Here is a 15398-nt window from a genome sequence, read left to right as displayed (position 1 = left end):
ATGTTACACGGTGTGTCAACTATACTCACATTAAAAAAAAAATTGTAAGACAAATCCAAAAGATAAAAAGAATAAGATAGCTCCTAGGCATAGTGTTGAAGTGCTGTTTAGTGTTCTTAAGCATGAGAAAGCTGCAATGTACCTCAGGAGAAAACACGTGTTATATCAGCTCCTTTTGGGCTGCAGTTCATGCTGTTGACCACGAGTCCCATGCTAATGAGTCAGTCCTACGCACTAAATGATTTTCCTTTAAATGGAAACACACACAAAACTAGGTATGTATCAATTCGCTGACAAAAAAAGTTGCGACTTGCAGGGATCTAACGCTGTGTCCATGATTTATAGAATGGAACTATTAGGAATGATGAGAATGTACTGAATGTCCACGGACAACTCACACCCCAACAGCAACCTCCTTAGCAGCACGGACTTTATTTTATTCATCTTTACATCTGCTGACCCAGGGTGGGGCACAGAGTAGAAGGTCAAGAAATATTCATAGAATAGAATAGGCTGGGAAGGAAGAAGATGTTGAAATGGGATGAAATGGAATAGAATAACATTTATACAGGTTCTTAGCAACAGGGTGCTCTTAGGAACATAGGGAAACATAAGAAATAATAATGACAGTTAATATTTATTGAGCTTTTTTTTATGAGCCTGCACTTGCCAGGCATTTGACCAACTTATATCATGGAATCCTTACCACTCTGCAGTGTGGGTGACACGATCCCCATTCTACAGGAAGGTGAAATAAATTGTTCAATGTCACACCATTTTCACCCTGGGTAGGGCCCCAACCAAGATCCACCTGGCCCCAGAGCCTGTGCTCATAACCACCTGGGGAAGGTGAAAATGTGGGCTTGGCAGGGGTGATAAACCATGAGTTCCATCAGAGAGTGATCTCTAGGAGAGGAAGAGAGGTTCTCTAACAGAAGTCAGTCTGAACCACAGGCTCTCCCCAGCCTTAATGGGAAGACAGTGATGCAATCAAAGGTGATTCTTTCCCTGCTGGCTGGCAACAGCACTAGTTTTTGTTTGATTCCAGAAGCAGCTGGCAGAACGAGTGTATTACTCACTTTGCTGATGGCTTACGGACTCCGGAATCATCAGTGGTCAGGGCTGTGTCCAGGCCTGCAGATTACCCCAGGCCTCTACATGTGGCTGACCCTTCTGCAGCTGTTGTGTGTTTCTGGCTCCAGTTCCACACCTCTTGGCAGACTATTTGTGTGAAGGGCCCTGCTGAATCTGGGTGTGAGACACACAGGGGGAAGGGGGCTGGGAGGCACAAAGCAAGCCAGCACTGCCAGGGGCCTTGCAGCTGTATCCATTAAGCACTTAAAAGAGAAGGAAAGGAATTTATAAGTGAATGATCTGGAGGCTCAAACCTAAACAGAATAGGCAATTTGACAGTACATGGATTCTGCCCGAATTTATAGATTGCCTTCCACATTTTCCACTGAAGTGAAGAAACTTAGCCTCTAATGCACTGAGTGAGTTTAAACAAAGTACTGAACCACAGTGCTGGCATCTGTATAATGAGAAAGTTGAATCAAACCGGTATTTCTTAAGGTAACAAACATTAGCTCCATATGATACTCAAAAGACAAAAAATAAAGGATTCTACGATTCTCCGAGGAGTTCGTCTTCAGAAATACTGGACCAGATAATCTTCTAAGACTTTGACAGTTCCACTATTCTGTTACTCTATGTAACAGTTAGTGTGTGGCCTGACATAAAGACTTCTACCTCTGTTATCATGTTCTTGAAACTAAAATAATTCCCTAATTCAGGTAATTGGGGACCACATCCAGGGGCAAGAGAGAGTATCTGTCATGTAAGAGTTCTTTCCCTATCTCCAGACCTCTGTGTATCCTCTGCCAGTGTTAGCAGAGAGGATCTCACGCCTTCTCCTACCAGATCACGCCACATCAAGCTTACAGAAAGGCACCTGGTAAAAGGAATCTTCCAGAATAAGGGACATCTCCCAGAAAGGAATTTATGCTTACCAACCCCACTTCCACACCTCCCACTTACTCCTCAACCCCAGCCCAGCGCCATTCACCAAGAATGCTTTTCAACACACAGCACCGAAGTGCCACATTCTCTAGTCCCTCCCTTTACCCTACTCCTGTCTCTGCACTTTTTGACGCAGCTAAAACTCCCTCCTCCCTTGGCTTCTCTCATTGAATGCCTCCAGTTTCCTCTTCCTCTACCCACTTACCCCGTTGATACAGGTGTTCCCAGAACCAGTCTGCTGTCCTCTTCTTGGACAATCTCATTCCCTCACACAGCTTCCCTCTACATCCTAATGACTCCAGGAAGGGTCTCTGGTCTGTCCCTCCCCACTCAGCCTAACTCAAACCAAATTACCGTCTTCCCAACTCATCTTCCTGGCTCTATCCCCTGCTACCTCCGTCAGTGGGTCCTGGAGCATAGCCACATAAAACTGCCACACAACATATTCCCCATTTTCATGCTTTTTCCTCTGCCTGGAAGCTCTACTTCTCATTTCTACTCCTGATTTTCCACAAAGTGTAATCCTATCCATCCATCTCAGATGTGACCCTCGTGATGAGACCCCTGTTCTCTTCCAGGATTACTCCCTCCATTTTCCATGCTCCCAACATCTGCCTCCCATAAAGCAGAACTTTTCACCGAGCATATCACAAGCCAGTTGACGTCACGTGCCTCTCTTAGCCATCTTTCTAACTGCAATGCCTAGCGGATTCCCAGGACACAGAAAGGGCTCTGTAAATGTTAGCTTGAATGCGTGAGTATAACGGACTTACCCGTTCTTCTACTGGCTCACTATGCCTGCTGGTCTGCTGGCTGACTTGTGGGCCTATTTTGAGGGATTCCCCAGTTATGTCCAAGGGGTAAACTAGATCTTGTCTATGATTTAATAACAAATGCCCATTTTCCAGGTTTACTGGAAAAAGCAAGATTAGAGTCCTAGATAATCCTTTGACACAGGCTGATCACTGTTAGACTCTTTCACTTGGTTCATCTCACTGGGATAGTATTCATCACATGCCAAATTACTTTTCTATTTTCTTTTTGGACACAGAGTTCTAAAGAGGATTAGCTAACTGATTCAGTTAGAGCAGTATCTCCCAAAGTGCATTAATTTATGTACCACAGGCATGATCTTTGCTGAATCTACATGATGCTTGTACAATTATTCTATTAATCATTCTCTTTAGCTCATTTTTTTCTAAGCCTCATATTAAGAATATTCATTAAATCATCTGATTGACATGATAGATATATACACACATATATTTACACTTAGATACAAAAATAGATAATTTAAAATATGCTTCCAGGAAGCACATACAATCATCTTTTTCAGGCCAGCAGTAATATATAGAGCACACGTAGGGAAGCACTAGGTCGGAACATTTAATCCAACGCAAACCCATTTATTAAAGCATTTCTTGGGGCACCTGGGTGGCTCAGTCGGTTGAACATCTGACTTCGGCTTATGTCATGACGTCACAGTTCATGAGTCGAAGTCCCACACTGAGCTTGCTGCTGTCAGCACAAAGCCCACTTTGGATCCTCTGTTCCCCTCTCTCTGCCCCTCCCCAACTTGTGCTCTCTCAAAAATAAACACACAAATAAATAAAGCCTTTCTCTGCCAGCCACAATACTACATCTGGTGCTGGGAATATTGAAATGCCAACCACAGCTCACTAGTGGGTGACACCAACAGGCAAACTGTTCATTGTCATCTACTGTTCTAAGTATGAGGACAGAGGCAAGCATAGGGGTGCCCGTATGTGACACTTCTTGGGCACCAATGCAAATCCACCCCACTCCACCTGCAGCAGCCACTTTGGGCAGGTGTCAAAGTAGCTCACCCAGTGCCCAGGCAAGTACATGTCTTTTCCTTTCCTGGGACTTTCTCCGGCACAACAGTACAAGATACCAGCAGTAACCCACTAGTTTCTTTTATCTACATAACCCTGAACAGAGGAGGAGGAGGATAGCAATGGATGAATGCCTCTCCTTTTTCTTTGTGGGTAAACAGTTCTGAGTCTCATTGTATAAGGCTCCTCAGGATACCTGGGGTACCAGGCATCCATAGCAGTGACCAGCATATAACACTTCCGAGTACTGTTCTACTTCCCTAGTCCCTCACTCCTGCTCCCGAGATCACTTCCCGAATAATCTACCTACGCATATGCCTTTACTTCAGGCCACGTTTTTGGTGGAAGCCCAGGTGAAGGCAGGGCCCAAACCCACGCAAGAAGTTTAAGGAAGACTTCTCGGAAGAGCTGGAACCTGAGATAAACCTTGAAGCATGAATAAGTCACATGAAAAGGGGATGGGAAGAGAGCATTCCGGGCAGAAGACACAACATACACAAAGGCACACGGAGGCTTCAAGAGTGTATGTTTAGAAACCGCAGAGCCTGGTATGGCTGAAATACCCCTCCAATGTGACATGAGGGACTGGGAATCACAAGAGCCTTGCGAAGCAGGTAAAGACTGGTTTCTGAAACAGTGCTGACCACAACCAACGGCTACTGTGCCCTTTGGTTCTGAAGTGGTAGCAATGAGTAGTAACGCAGGTGGGTGTTTGAATCAACCCCAACCGATTAGAAAGTGCTTTCCGGATGTGAGAGGTACTGGACATAAAGAGGAATTCAGAGTAAGAACAGGAGTAATTGGGGCAAAGATGGTGGTGAAACGGGAGGAGAGCTGCTGCCACACACACATACTCTCTCTCTCTCGCGCTCCAGGATGGGTCCAAAAATCCAATAGTGAGCTTAGTCAAAAATGAGGCAACTTCTATTTGGAACTAACAATTCCACAGTAAATTGTCAAGAACTAGGAATTAGGCTTGGGATCAGTGCAGTGGGGACCTATAAATGACAAATCATCCTAGAGCCTCTGTTCAGTCAAGACAAGAGAAAAGAAGGAATCGGGAGCTGGCAGGAGAAAAGCAGGAAGAACTGTCTTGCTACCTAGGAGATCCACTGGAAGGAATTCTCCTACCTGACACTCCAGATATTTAGCAAAAAAAAAAAAAAAAAAAAAAATCAAGAAACCACTCCTTTCACTCCTTTCTCTGAGACAAGGCCAAGCTACGAAGGGTACTAATGCTGAGTTTCACCAAGTGAAGCAGAGACCTCCATCTGGCATAGAATACGGGTTGCCTGCCCTCAAGGGTGAAGACGTGCCTTGCAAAGACCAGCATAAAGCAACCTAAGAGTCTCCAGCTTTGTTTATAAGCAAACAATTAACAGCGTTTGATTTTTTTGAGTGCTTGTCATGTACCAACACTGTACTAAGTACTTTGAAGTAATGTTTCTTTTCAAATCTTTCCTAAAACCACACGACTAAGTACTGTCATCAGCCTCCTTTTCCAGGAACCAGCCTGCGGTGACCATGAAACACTAGTTAGAAGACCACACAGTGAAGAGTTTAAAAGAACTCATAAATGGGCTTCAGGTCATTCTCAGTTTAACTCTTGCCTCTATCACTTCCTACTGAAACCATGGCATCACTCAGGACGATTCACTTTCAAGAGACAGAAACCAACTCAAAATTGTGGAAGCAAATAAAGGTAACTGGATCCCATACTTGGAAGGTACAGGAGTGGATTTCTAAAAACCGCTGCACTCAGTGCTCCGATAATATGGAGAGCCTGTCATGGTTCCAGGTTCTCTGTGCTACTGTCCTCATTCTCTCCTTCCAAAGACTAGCTTCTTTCAAGTGCCCAGGGCAGCTGGTAGCTCTGGGTGCCCAGTGTCCTCACCAAAGAGAGAAAATGTTTTCTCATCAATTCCCTGAGCCAGAGTCTACCTGGCCCTGTTGGGTCATGCATCCTCCATCTGAACCAACGGTTGTGGTCAGATGAATGGCACACTTTGCCGTGACTGGCAGTCCCATCAGGGTCACACGGAGGGAAATCACAGCAGCTCTTAACACATAAGGATGCTAGGCAGTCCAAACTAATGGATGTCTACTACGTTTTAACCTTGGGCAAGTCACTTTTGGAGCCTCAGTTCCACCATCTATTTAAAAAAAAAAAACGAATAATATCTATTGTGCACAGTTGTCATGAGTTATTAAAAATCATATGAAACACTTGGCACATAGAAACATTCAAGCTACGGTAGTCATTTTTGTTATCTGGTACTATTATTGTTTTGTGGTTGTTTTTGACACAGGGATCAGAATTTGAAGCCCATCCCAGATTCCCAGATGTCTAAAGCAGCCCTGTCCCCAGGGCGGAGTCCCCTTTGGCTCTGCAGCCAGACGCCTTGCACAACCCAGGCCCTGTGTGCCAAGGTTAAGCTGGTTCACCATCTGACGGCCACAGAGCAGTGAGTGCCTCCCCAGCCCCAGCAATGTCAATACTGCCTTCCTGACTCCGCCTATTGTATCTGGAGAAAAGTGGCTGAGCATTGTCTTCCAGCACTCCCCCCAGGAAGCATGATATCACCCTCTAACAAAAGCGGGAAAGCTGACAGATCTGCTGAGATGGGTGTGACCACCACATACACCTCACTGGTCAAGCCCCGAGCAAGGGCTGTGGCAAGCAGAAAGTGAACAGCAGCCGCCCACAATGTCCCTCATCTGGCTGCCTGACAGGCTCCCTGTCACATCCATACCATGTTAGACAGGGAACCAACCAGGCAGAAGGAATGCACTCCCTCCCATCAACGGATGTGTTGAAAAGAGTCAGGACTCTTTCCATCTGGCAGACCCACATCCCCACACCTGCCCCTGCAGCCGGGGGAAACGAACATGAAGAGAAGGATGGTCCGATTCCCGAAGGGACAAGAAGAGTGGGAGGCGGGGTGCAGAGGAAAGCAGGCATGGCTCAATCTAAAAAACATTCCGCACGTGTGCTGTGAGTTAAGGAATAGTCTGGCCAGACCGGTGGGAATTGGGTTATCAGTTTGAAATTCCAGAAATAAGGGAGGCAACTTTAGACATTCCCTTTCCTAAAGGCTGGGAGTGATGCCAAATGATCCTCTGACATCCCTTCCAGTCCTGGTCCACACTGTTAGGAGTGCGGCTGGCTCCCTGTAAAACCACACACCTGTAACCTGGTGCCACCACACCAAACCCAGAGGCTGTCAGTCTGCTGCCCCAATCCTTCTCTCCTCTTTTTATTTTTTTAACAGCAACTGTTTTATTATCTCTCTCTCTTTTATTTATTTATTTTTTTTGAGAGACAGAGCGCAAGTGAGCAAGGGGTAGAAAAAGAGAGTGAGAGAGAGATGCAGGGCTCACTTGAAGCGGGGCTCGAACCCCCAAACCATGAGATCATGACCTGAGCTGAAATCAGATGCTTAACTGACTGAGCCACCTAGTCGCCCTTCCTCTCCTCTTTTTAAAACTTTCTTCTTCCTTAGCTACCACAACACCAATTCTCTAAAATTCCAGGAAAGAAATCTAATTGGATTTGCTTTTCCTACCAATTCCCTGATTGCTGCCCCCACTTGGCTACTTTCTCCTTTTTGTCCCTTCACTTTATCTTCATATACATCCATGCCCATGGCTTCACTTCCCATGAATCAAGGGTGTTTGTCTCAAGCTCTTGCCCAGTCTCCTTCATCTGAGCTTCACACTCAGAGACCCAAATTTTGCTAAATATTTTCCCTTTACATGGAACTTCAAAATCAACACATACAAAATCATTATTTGCTCCATCTCAGCTCATCTCCAACCAGTTCCTCCTGCCATGTTTCCCAGCACAGTGAATGGCACCACCACTACCCAAACCAGAACAGTGGAACTATACTTATTCTCCCCCATTTCTCTCAATCTCCCAAATGCAATCAATCACCAACCCTTACAGTTTCAGCTCCTCAATACTCTCAACCCCCCTATCCATCCAGGCCTTTCTTCCTGGAGTGTTGAAAAGCCACACTAGTTCAGGCCTACAGGCTCTGCCAGGTCAACCCATCTTCCATACTATTATCACAGTAATTTTTCCAAGATAGACATCAACTATGATAGAACAAACACCATACTAAATTTCAACATGTACAGAATGAGGTACAAAAATGCCCTACAAGGCCCTTCCTGATCTGACCCCAAACTTAATTCTCCATTTCCACCCTACATTCCAGCCTTACTCAACTTTCTTGACCTTTACCTGCTATTTCAGACCCCCTGCTCTGTCTAATTGGAAGTTCTTTCTTCCCTTTTCTTTTTTATCTTCTTAGTTTTCAAATCATTTGATAACGAGCAATTCCTAACTACAAGTGGCAATAATTGGCAATAGTCACAACTATTTAGGGAGTTCTTGCAAAGTGAGGAACATCTAAGCTACAGATTCATTTCAAATATTATTAAGTTTATTTATACTAAATTTAGCAACTAATGAAGTCGATATTCTATGTTTTTAGACATTTATGCATAACTTAGATTTTAAAGTTTCATTTTTTATTAGTGGAGCCAAAAACAGTTTTTATAGCTCTCGAAAAGCTAGATTTTATATATATCCCTATGATAACATTTATCACATCATCATATAATTCATGTGCCTATATTCTTCTTTCCTTCTAAACTGTGAATTTAGCAAGGGGGAAAAATGACTCATCCTTTTTTGCATTCCTGGAATCCAGTACAGGACTTGGCTTTGTGAGTAAATCCTCAATAGGTCTTCATTGACTGAAATGATAGCTGAGTAAAGGAATGAAAAAATGAATGAACAAAAGGCAGCCAACAATTCAAATGTCTATTGAAAAAAGTATACATACCTTTTGGGTAATATTCAACAATCAAACAATACCTTGTATAAGGTAAAGGCCTAGTTAAAGCCACTTTCATGAGTGTATTTTTCTGTTTCACACACATTAAATGTGTGAACATTAAATGCAACACACTATAGAGAATAAAAAAGAAGTATTATCTGTTGTTAAAGATGTTAAAGGCTAATGGAGCTAAATCTATGTGCCCAAAGCTCAAGACACAGCCTCTATGAGAAGGGAACTCAGAATTAAGGGAAGGAGATCATGAGGAAGAGCTGACCCAGGCAAGTTGAGTTCAATTTTGTTTGCAGAGAAGGCATGGAGGGTGTCATTCCCAAATGGATGGAACAGCATGAACAAGAGCCATGAGGGAAAAAATGTGTAGACTGTAAATATGGGCCTGATGGAAGGAGAAGGGCCAAGAGCAGAGATGAAGGGGTAGGTGAAGGGAAGCACTGGGACAGTAGCCCAAGTGGGGAGAGACAAGCATAAAATTTGAGGAATTAAGTTATTTAAAAAAAGAAACTTTTTAATGTTTACTCATTTTTGAGAGAGACAGAGAGAAAGAGAGACAGAGAGCAAGTAGGAAAGGGGCAGAGAGAGAGAGACACACAGAATCCCAAGCAGGCTCCAGGCTCTGAGCTGTCAACACAGAGCCCAACATGGGGCTCAAACTCAAGAATTGCGAGATCATGACCTGAGCTGAAGTCAGCACTTAACCGACTGAGCCACCCAGGTGATCCTATGTTGAGTTATTTCAGAAAGAGACTGCTTACATGAGCAGTGACTCCCCTACATGCTAGAAAAGATTAAACCAGTCTGGAACTAGCACAGAGGTCCTCAGAGAAATACTCCCCTTTTTTATTACACTAGCTTCATTTATTTAGAAAGTTCTTACCGGCTAAGCTCTCTTCTTGCATTATCACACTTGATCCTCATAACTACTCTGGGAAATACGTATTCTCATCCATAAGAGATGAGAAAATGGTGTCTTTGAGAAATCAAGTAACTTTCCCACTGTCATCCAATTTGAGCTTAAGCCAGGTCTGTGGCTTCACAATTCATACTCTTAACTCTTTCTCCTGCCTTCTTGATTAGATCCACCTCAGTCCCATAAAGGAGTGTCTTCGGAAGAGCCATGATAGCACATGTGCAGGTACACTTTTTTCTCTCACAAGTCATGTGGATTGAGTTGAAATTCGGGAAACACACTGTTTGGTTTCAAAGGTGTTGGTGGCTTTTCTGAACTCACAGAGAAATAGTAAAATGGAAGAGATGTGAAAGACAAGTATAGTAACCATCAGACTCCACGTCCTTCTGATGTTCCTGATAGATATCACCCAACCTATGCCTGAACACTCTCCAGTGTGGGAGTTCACTCTTCATGGGGATTGTGATCCAATTTTTAGAAGGTTTCCATCAATAAAGCCTAACTCTCTTCACCCCTCTATCCTAGATCTGGCAAAATACACTATCTATGGGGTCTTGTACATGGAAACCCTTAAAAATGCTGATCTTGGTCTCTTTTCCCTGGCTAAATAGTCCCATATAAAATGGTTTCTAAAGCATTTACCTTCCTGCTTGTCCACTATGTTTACTGCCAAATTTCTCAATGTCTTCAGTGTTTAATGGGTATTCTTTGAGCAGTACAGTGATTACCATTTCTAATTTGGACCTTAGATATCTACTAAAGTGAACTATTGCAGCTTATAAATTACCTTTTCAGCAAGCAGAGCACATGTTGGCATCTATGAATTTTGCGTATCACCAAAACGTGTTATTCACTAGCAATTTGAATAAACAGGGGCGCCTAAGTGGCTCAGCTGGTTAAGCATCTGACTCGGTATCAGCTTAAGTCATGATATCAAGGTACTTGAGTCTGAGCCCCACACCAGACTCCGTGCTGACAGGGCAGAGCCTGCTTGGAATTCTCTCTCTGCCTCTCTCTCTCTCTCTCTGCCCCTCCCCCACTCGCTTTCTCTGTCTCAAAATAATTAACTTAAAAATTTTTTTTAATTAAAAGAAACTCAACAAACCAAGTCTCTCTCACACTGAACATACATACATCCATTTATTGAAACCAAACTCATGACTTCACATTCGTCTATTTTAAAGCGCTGTCTCTTGGATTTGGTCCACTCATCCAGCTTAGAGAAATCATTTGAATCCAGGTTCTATGCTCTGACCGATAAGCCATCTACAGGGAATAAGCAGGTTACACAATTACATACCTATCTTTTTAGGAGTAGTCAAATAGATAACGTCAGAAAAATTTGGAGCCCACCCATATGAATCTCCCAGAGGATATAGCATAGTCCTCTGAAATGGCCTTGGAAGAGTTCTTCCCTCCTGGAGGGATATCTTCGAAGAGTTGGAGCTCTTGCAGGAAGCTCTCCCAGCATAGAGCTGAAAGGGAAATGCTGACATTTCCAACAGAGACAATGCTTAGGAGGGAGCATCTGTGAAGAACGCAAAACTCCTCCCTGTGCGAATAATTCCCAGGTGTATCTCTGGTCCCAGCTACTAGACCTCCACCCTTGATTACTCAGACTTGATATAGCCTTCCAAGACCAGCCCTAATGAGAAGGTTCCCTCTGGGACCACTTCCCTGACCTTATAACCGAATTTCCACTGTCATTCCAGATAAGATATCCACTATCTCTGAACCCAGGTTGTTACTTAAAATGTCAAAGGAAACAACAAAGAGATATGAAGGCATACTACTAGAGACTTCCCAGTGGGTCGGCGTTGATCATATAGGACATACTATGATAAAGCAGAAAGAGTAATTTGTTGTATTTTGTATTGCTATATACACAACTCTTTAGAGAGAACAGCCTAGTTTGGTGAGGACGGGAGAGTGGGGAAAAGCTAGTATGTTTATTATAACTTGTTTGTAAGCTGAAATTGGCCATGATTCTCAATGGGGAGGGGAATGTACCAGAATCTAGGTAGGTTGGGGAAGTCTTCTGAAAATTATATACCTCTTCCAAACCTCTTACAGATATCTGCCACCCAGAGCCACCTTCACTGAGGCAAATGTGACATATTTTTTCAGTCTTGTTTGTTACAAAAAAAAAAAAAATCAGAAACAACCCATTGGAATAGAGAGAAAAAACCATAAACCATAAGTCCCTTGTTCCATTACTATGGTCTACCAGGGGAGTTTAGTGCAAAGAATGGGCTCCTATGCTTGTAGATATAATCATGCTGAATTCTTGTCGCAATTACCAAGCCTTGTGTGTTCATGTCCATGGAGAGTTATACTGGGAAGGGAACTTAGGATTCCAATACAACAGACCTACCCCAGAAACCAACCTTGCTAGTGTCACCTTTCCTTTTCAATAGGAGGATGAAATCCCTCTCCTTGGGCCTCTCCCTGTTGAAGTCAGGGCTATGTTTCCAGGGAACTAAGGTCTAGACAGGGAGCAACTGTTTCAACCACATAATTTTTTGGTCTGATTTTATGACAGCTCTTCTAAGCCTAGACTACAAAGTGCCATGACACAGTCACTTTGAGGGGCAAAAAGTGAATTAAAACTGTGTGTGTGTTGGCATGTGTGCACACGTAGGTGATTTAACTTATAAAATAGCTCAAACCAATGATAGACCCTGGGCTTTGCATTACTAGAATCCCTGGTGTAGAATTAGTTCCAGATTTCATGTTACTCATAAGTATGTCACACAGAAAAAAAGCCAAACAAAAATGGAATCATGATAATTTTTTCATTTAAAGGTGCATATAACAGGAGAAATTAACACTTCTATGTTAATATAATTTCTACATAAATAGTGAAAGCATCTCAGCAACTGACATTACACGTTCTTAGTCTCAAAATATGATTAAATCCTCAATATAACTGGGTGTTGAAAGTGATCTTAAATGCTATAAACAAGTTACATGCAATTCTTTTCGCTTGTTGGATTAATTTTTTGAATATTTATTTATTTATTTTTTTATTTTTTTTTTTTTGACCACACAGTCATTTTCATTATTTATTTTTGGGACAGAGAGAGACAGAGCATGAACGGGGGAGGGGCAGAGAGAGAGGGAGACACAGAATCAGAAACAGGCTCCAGGCTCTGAGCCATCAGCCCAGAGCCCGACGCGGGGCTCGAACTCACGGACCGCGAGATCGTGACCTGGCTGAAGTCGGACGCTTAACCGACTGCGCCACCCAGGCGCCCCTAATTTTTTGAATATTTAATAATTTCCAAACATATAGAAAAGTATGAAAATAATGTAACACAAACTTATGTGTATGTTCAGATCAAATTCTAATAATATAATATAGTCTGCAACATTCAATTCAGTATGTTCGCCCAGTTCCATTTCCAGTATCATTTCTATCTTCATTACAATAATTAGAATGTTTTCAAACTAAAAGGGAGAGACCTAAGGCGATTAGAGTTGTGATTTGTACTTCATGTTTGGATACCACTTTCAGACAGCGTCCCTCAGGGTGGGTAAGCATAAGAGGCATGCCACTGTGTGGAGAATCTGGGCAACACACACACCAGATCTAAAAACATGCAAGCCAACCATTCCTTAGCCCTCCAACAGGCTTTGATCTTCTCCTGTGCCCGGTAATCTGGATAAGTGCCCCAACTTTCATTTCACTGGGCCAATAAAGACTTTATAAATTACTACATGCCAAGTATTTTTTTTAAAGAAACAGAAAATAATCATATAGCCATGACCCAAGGTCTAATGAAAACCCAAAAAGCCTAGAATTTGATTGCTTTAACTAAAATAGGATGTGGCTAGGGCCCCTGGGTGGCTCAGTCAGTTAAGCATCTGACTTTGGCTCAGGTCATGATCTCGTAGTTCAAGGGTTTGCGCCCACATAGGGCTCTGTACTGACAGCTCAGAGCCTGGAGCCTGATTCGGATTCTGTGACTCCCTCTCCTCTGTCCCTCCCCTACTAGTGCATGCTCTCGTGCGTGCTCTCTCTCTCTCTCAAAAATAAATAAATATTTTTTAAAAATTTGTAATAGGATGTGGATATGACATCTTTCTAGAAAAGCATCTTTGTTCTCCTTTAAAAATGACAATCTGTACATTGCCTTAAGTGGGTCCCCATAATTGTCTGCATGAATTTCATTTTTTAAAAATTATGCAAGATTTTTTTTGAAGCAGGTAAAACTGGGTTTGTTTGTTTGTTTGTTTTAATAAGGTAACAATCCCAAATGAGGAAGAGTAAAATAATGTGCCATAGTAAGTGATTCTCCACAAATAAAGTGACCTGATCAGTTCTCATAGGGTCTGTGGCAACATAGGGGGCAAATAAGCGGAAGGGAAACTCTCGAAAAACTCAGTTCCAAGCCACAAAGACATTGCATTTTAATCCTCACATCTATTAAATGGAAAGTCCTAGAGAAACAGTGCCTATAACACAGCTGCCCTTTGTTAACCAGAACTAAATACTGGTGAGAAAGCCCAGTATCATTAACTGTTAAAGAAAGAAAGAAAAAAGAAAAAAACCTAAAAAATTAAATTAAAAAAAGGCAACAAAGCCAAACCTTACCAGAAAGGAGCAAGCTGACTCCATAGAGAACTAAGCCAGCTAAAGAGTCCATGCTTCCCCAAATCTCTCCATCCAGTTTCCGCAGATGTGCATGAGGTCCCAAGGATCCTTTCAGACACCAAGATGTTTGTGACTTTCCATTCGCATGTTCTACTGGGTCCTGTTTACAAGTCAGAGGCAAGAAAGAGCAGCACAGAAGCAGGCTGTAACAGTCTCATTTCTGTCTGAGCACAGGGAGTTTTAAGTTCCTTTTTCCTGTTTCCTTTGTAGATTAGGATGGGAAAGGCTGTATCTTAAAGGCGTTTGGTATCAGCAGGGCTGGGGGCACTGAAAGCCCTATCCATCTTGCAATTCATCAAAACACTTCTCTATTGCTGTTGCTTCTGCTGCTGCTTTTGCTGCTGTTGTGGGGATAGAGGAATTTTTGTTGGAAGTGTGGGTCCTGGTCAGCGTTTTCAGAAACAATAGGGGTATCCTCTCTTAGGCGGGAAACAGATTAACAGCCCTCCACCTATGTGTGGTATGCGATGATCACCAGCCCTTCTCAGCCTCCAACAGCTCTCCCGGGTCCACCTGGGATCCCTGACAGAAGGGGCTTCTGGGTGTGGGGCGGAATTTTTGCTTTTGTTTTCTCATTTTAACCCACATGGGTTGAATTGGGAAAGGAAGGTTTCCGTGATGAGAGAACACAACCCGAAAGGCAATTAATTTGGATAATTACCGGTGAGGTCAATGTGCAATGCAGCCACGGAGACCAGAGTCCAGAATTGTTAGCCTGTTTTCTTTCACACACATGGTTTATTTCTTGGCCAAGAGCCCAAACATATCCATGCTACTGGCTATAGCTTTAATTTTTGCTAACAATTCATCTGAAGGTGATCTCATTTCTTAAAGAACTTGGCCTAGAAGGATTTTGGTAATGAAACGGATTTCATGGTTCTTGGCCAACAGTGTTTCAGAAGCAAATTATATACAAAACCTTAAAAATAACCGGTGTCAAAACCAAATGTAAGGGATTTGATTTGGGATCAAAAGAGCATTCCTAAGAGCAGAGAGAATACGTAGGCCAAAAGAAAAAGAGCTTTTGGAGTAACCATATCTAAAATGAGATCAGAGATCCTAAATTTATCCAGAAGATAGTTTCTCCA

At 42.8% G+C, this 15398-nt stretch overlaps 1 protein-coding gene across 3 annotated transcripts in view; it reads right to left on the bottom strand.

Annotated features, from left to right (window-relative positions):
• Positions 1-14838, bottom strand: part of TEK (TEK receptor tyrosine kinase) — a 106262-nt gene extending 91424 nt beyond the window's left edge. For 2 of the 3 annotated variants that reach the window (XM_045470145.1, XM_045470146.1), the window contains exon 1: positions 14251-14837. In XM_045470145.1, coding sequence (XP_045326101.1) covers positions 14251-14302 — 52 coding nt within the window. In that variant the 5' untranslated portion in view covers positions 14303-14837. Of the gene's footprint in view, positions 1-14250 lie in introns of all 3 variants that reach the window. The other variant, XM_045470148.1, reaches the window with a different exon arrangement.
• Positions 14839-15398: the final 560 nt, after the last annotated feature.

This window comes from Leopardus geoffroyi, chromosome D4 (assembly GCF_018350155.1).
Source record: "Leopardus geoffroyi isolate Oge1 chromosome D4, O.geoffroyi_Oge1_pat1.0, whole genome shotgun sequence".
Taxonomy (NCBI): Eukaryota; Metazoa; Chordata; class Mammalia; order Carnivora; family Felidae; genus Leopardus; species Leopardus geoffroyi.
Note: the sequence above shows the minus strand (reverse complement) of the source record. Positions and strands in the feature narration are given on the sequence as shown.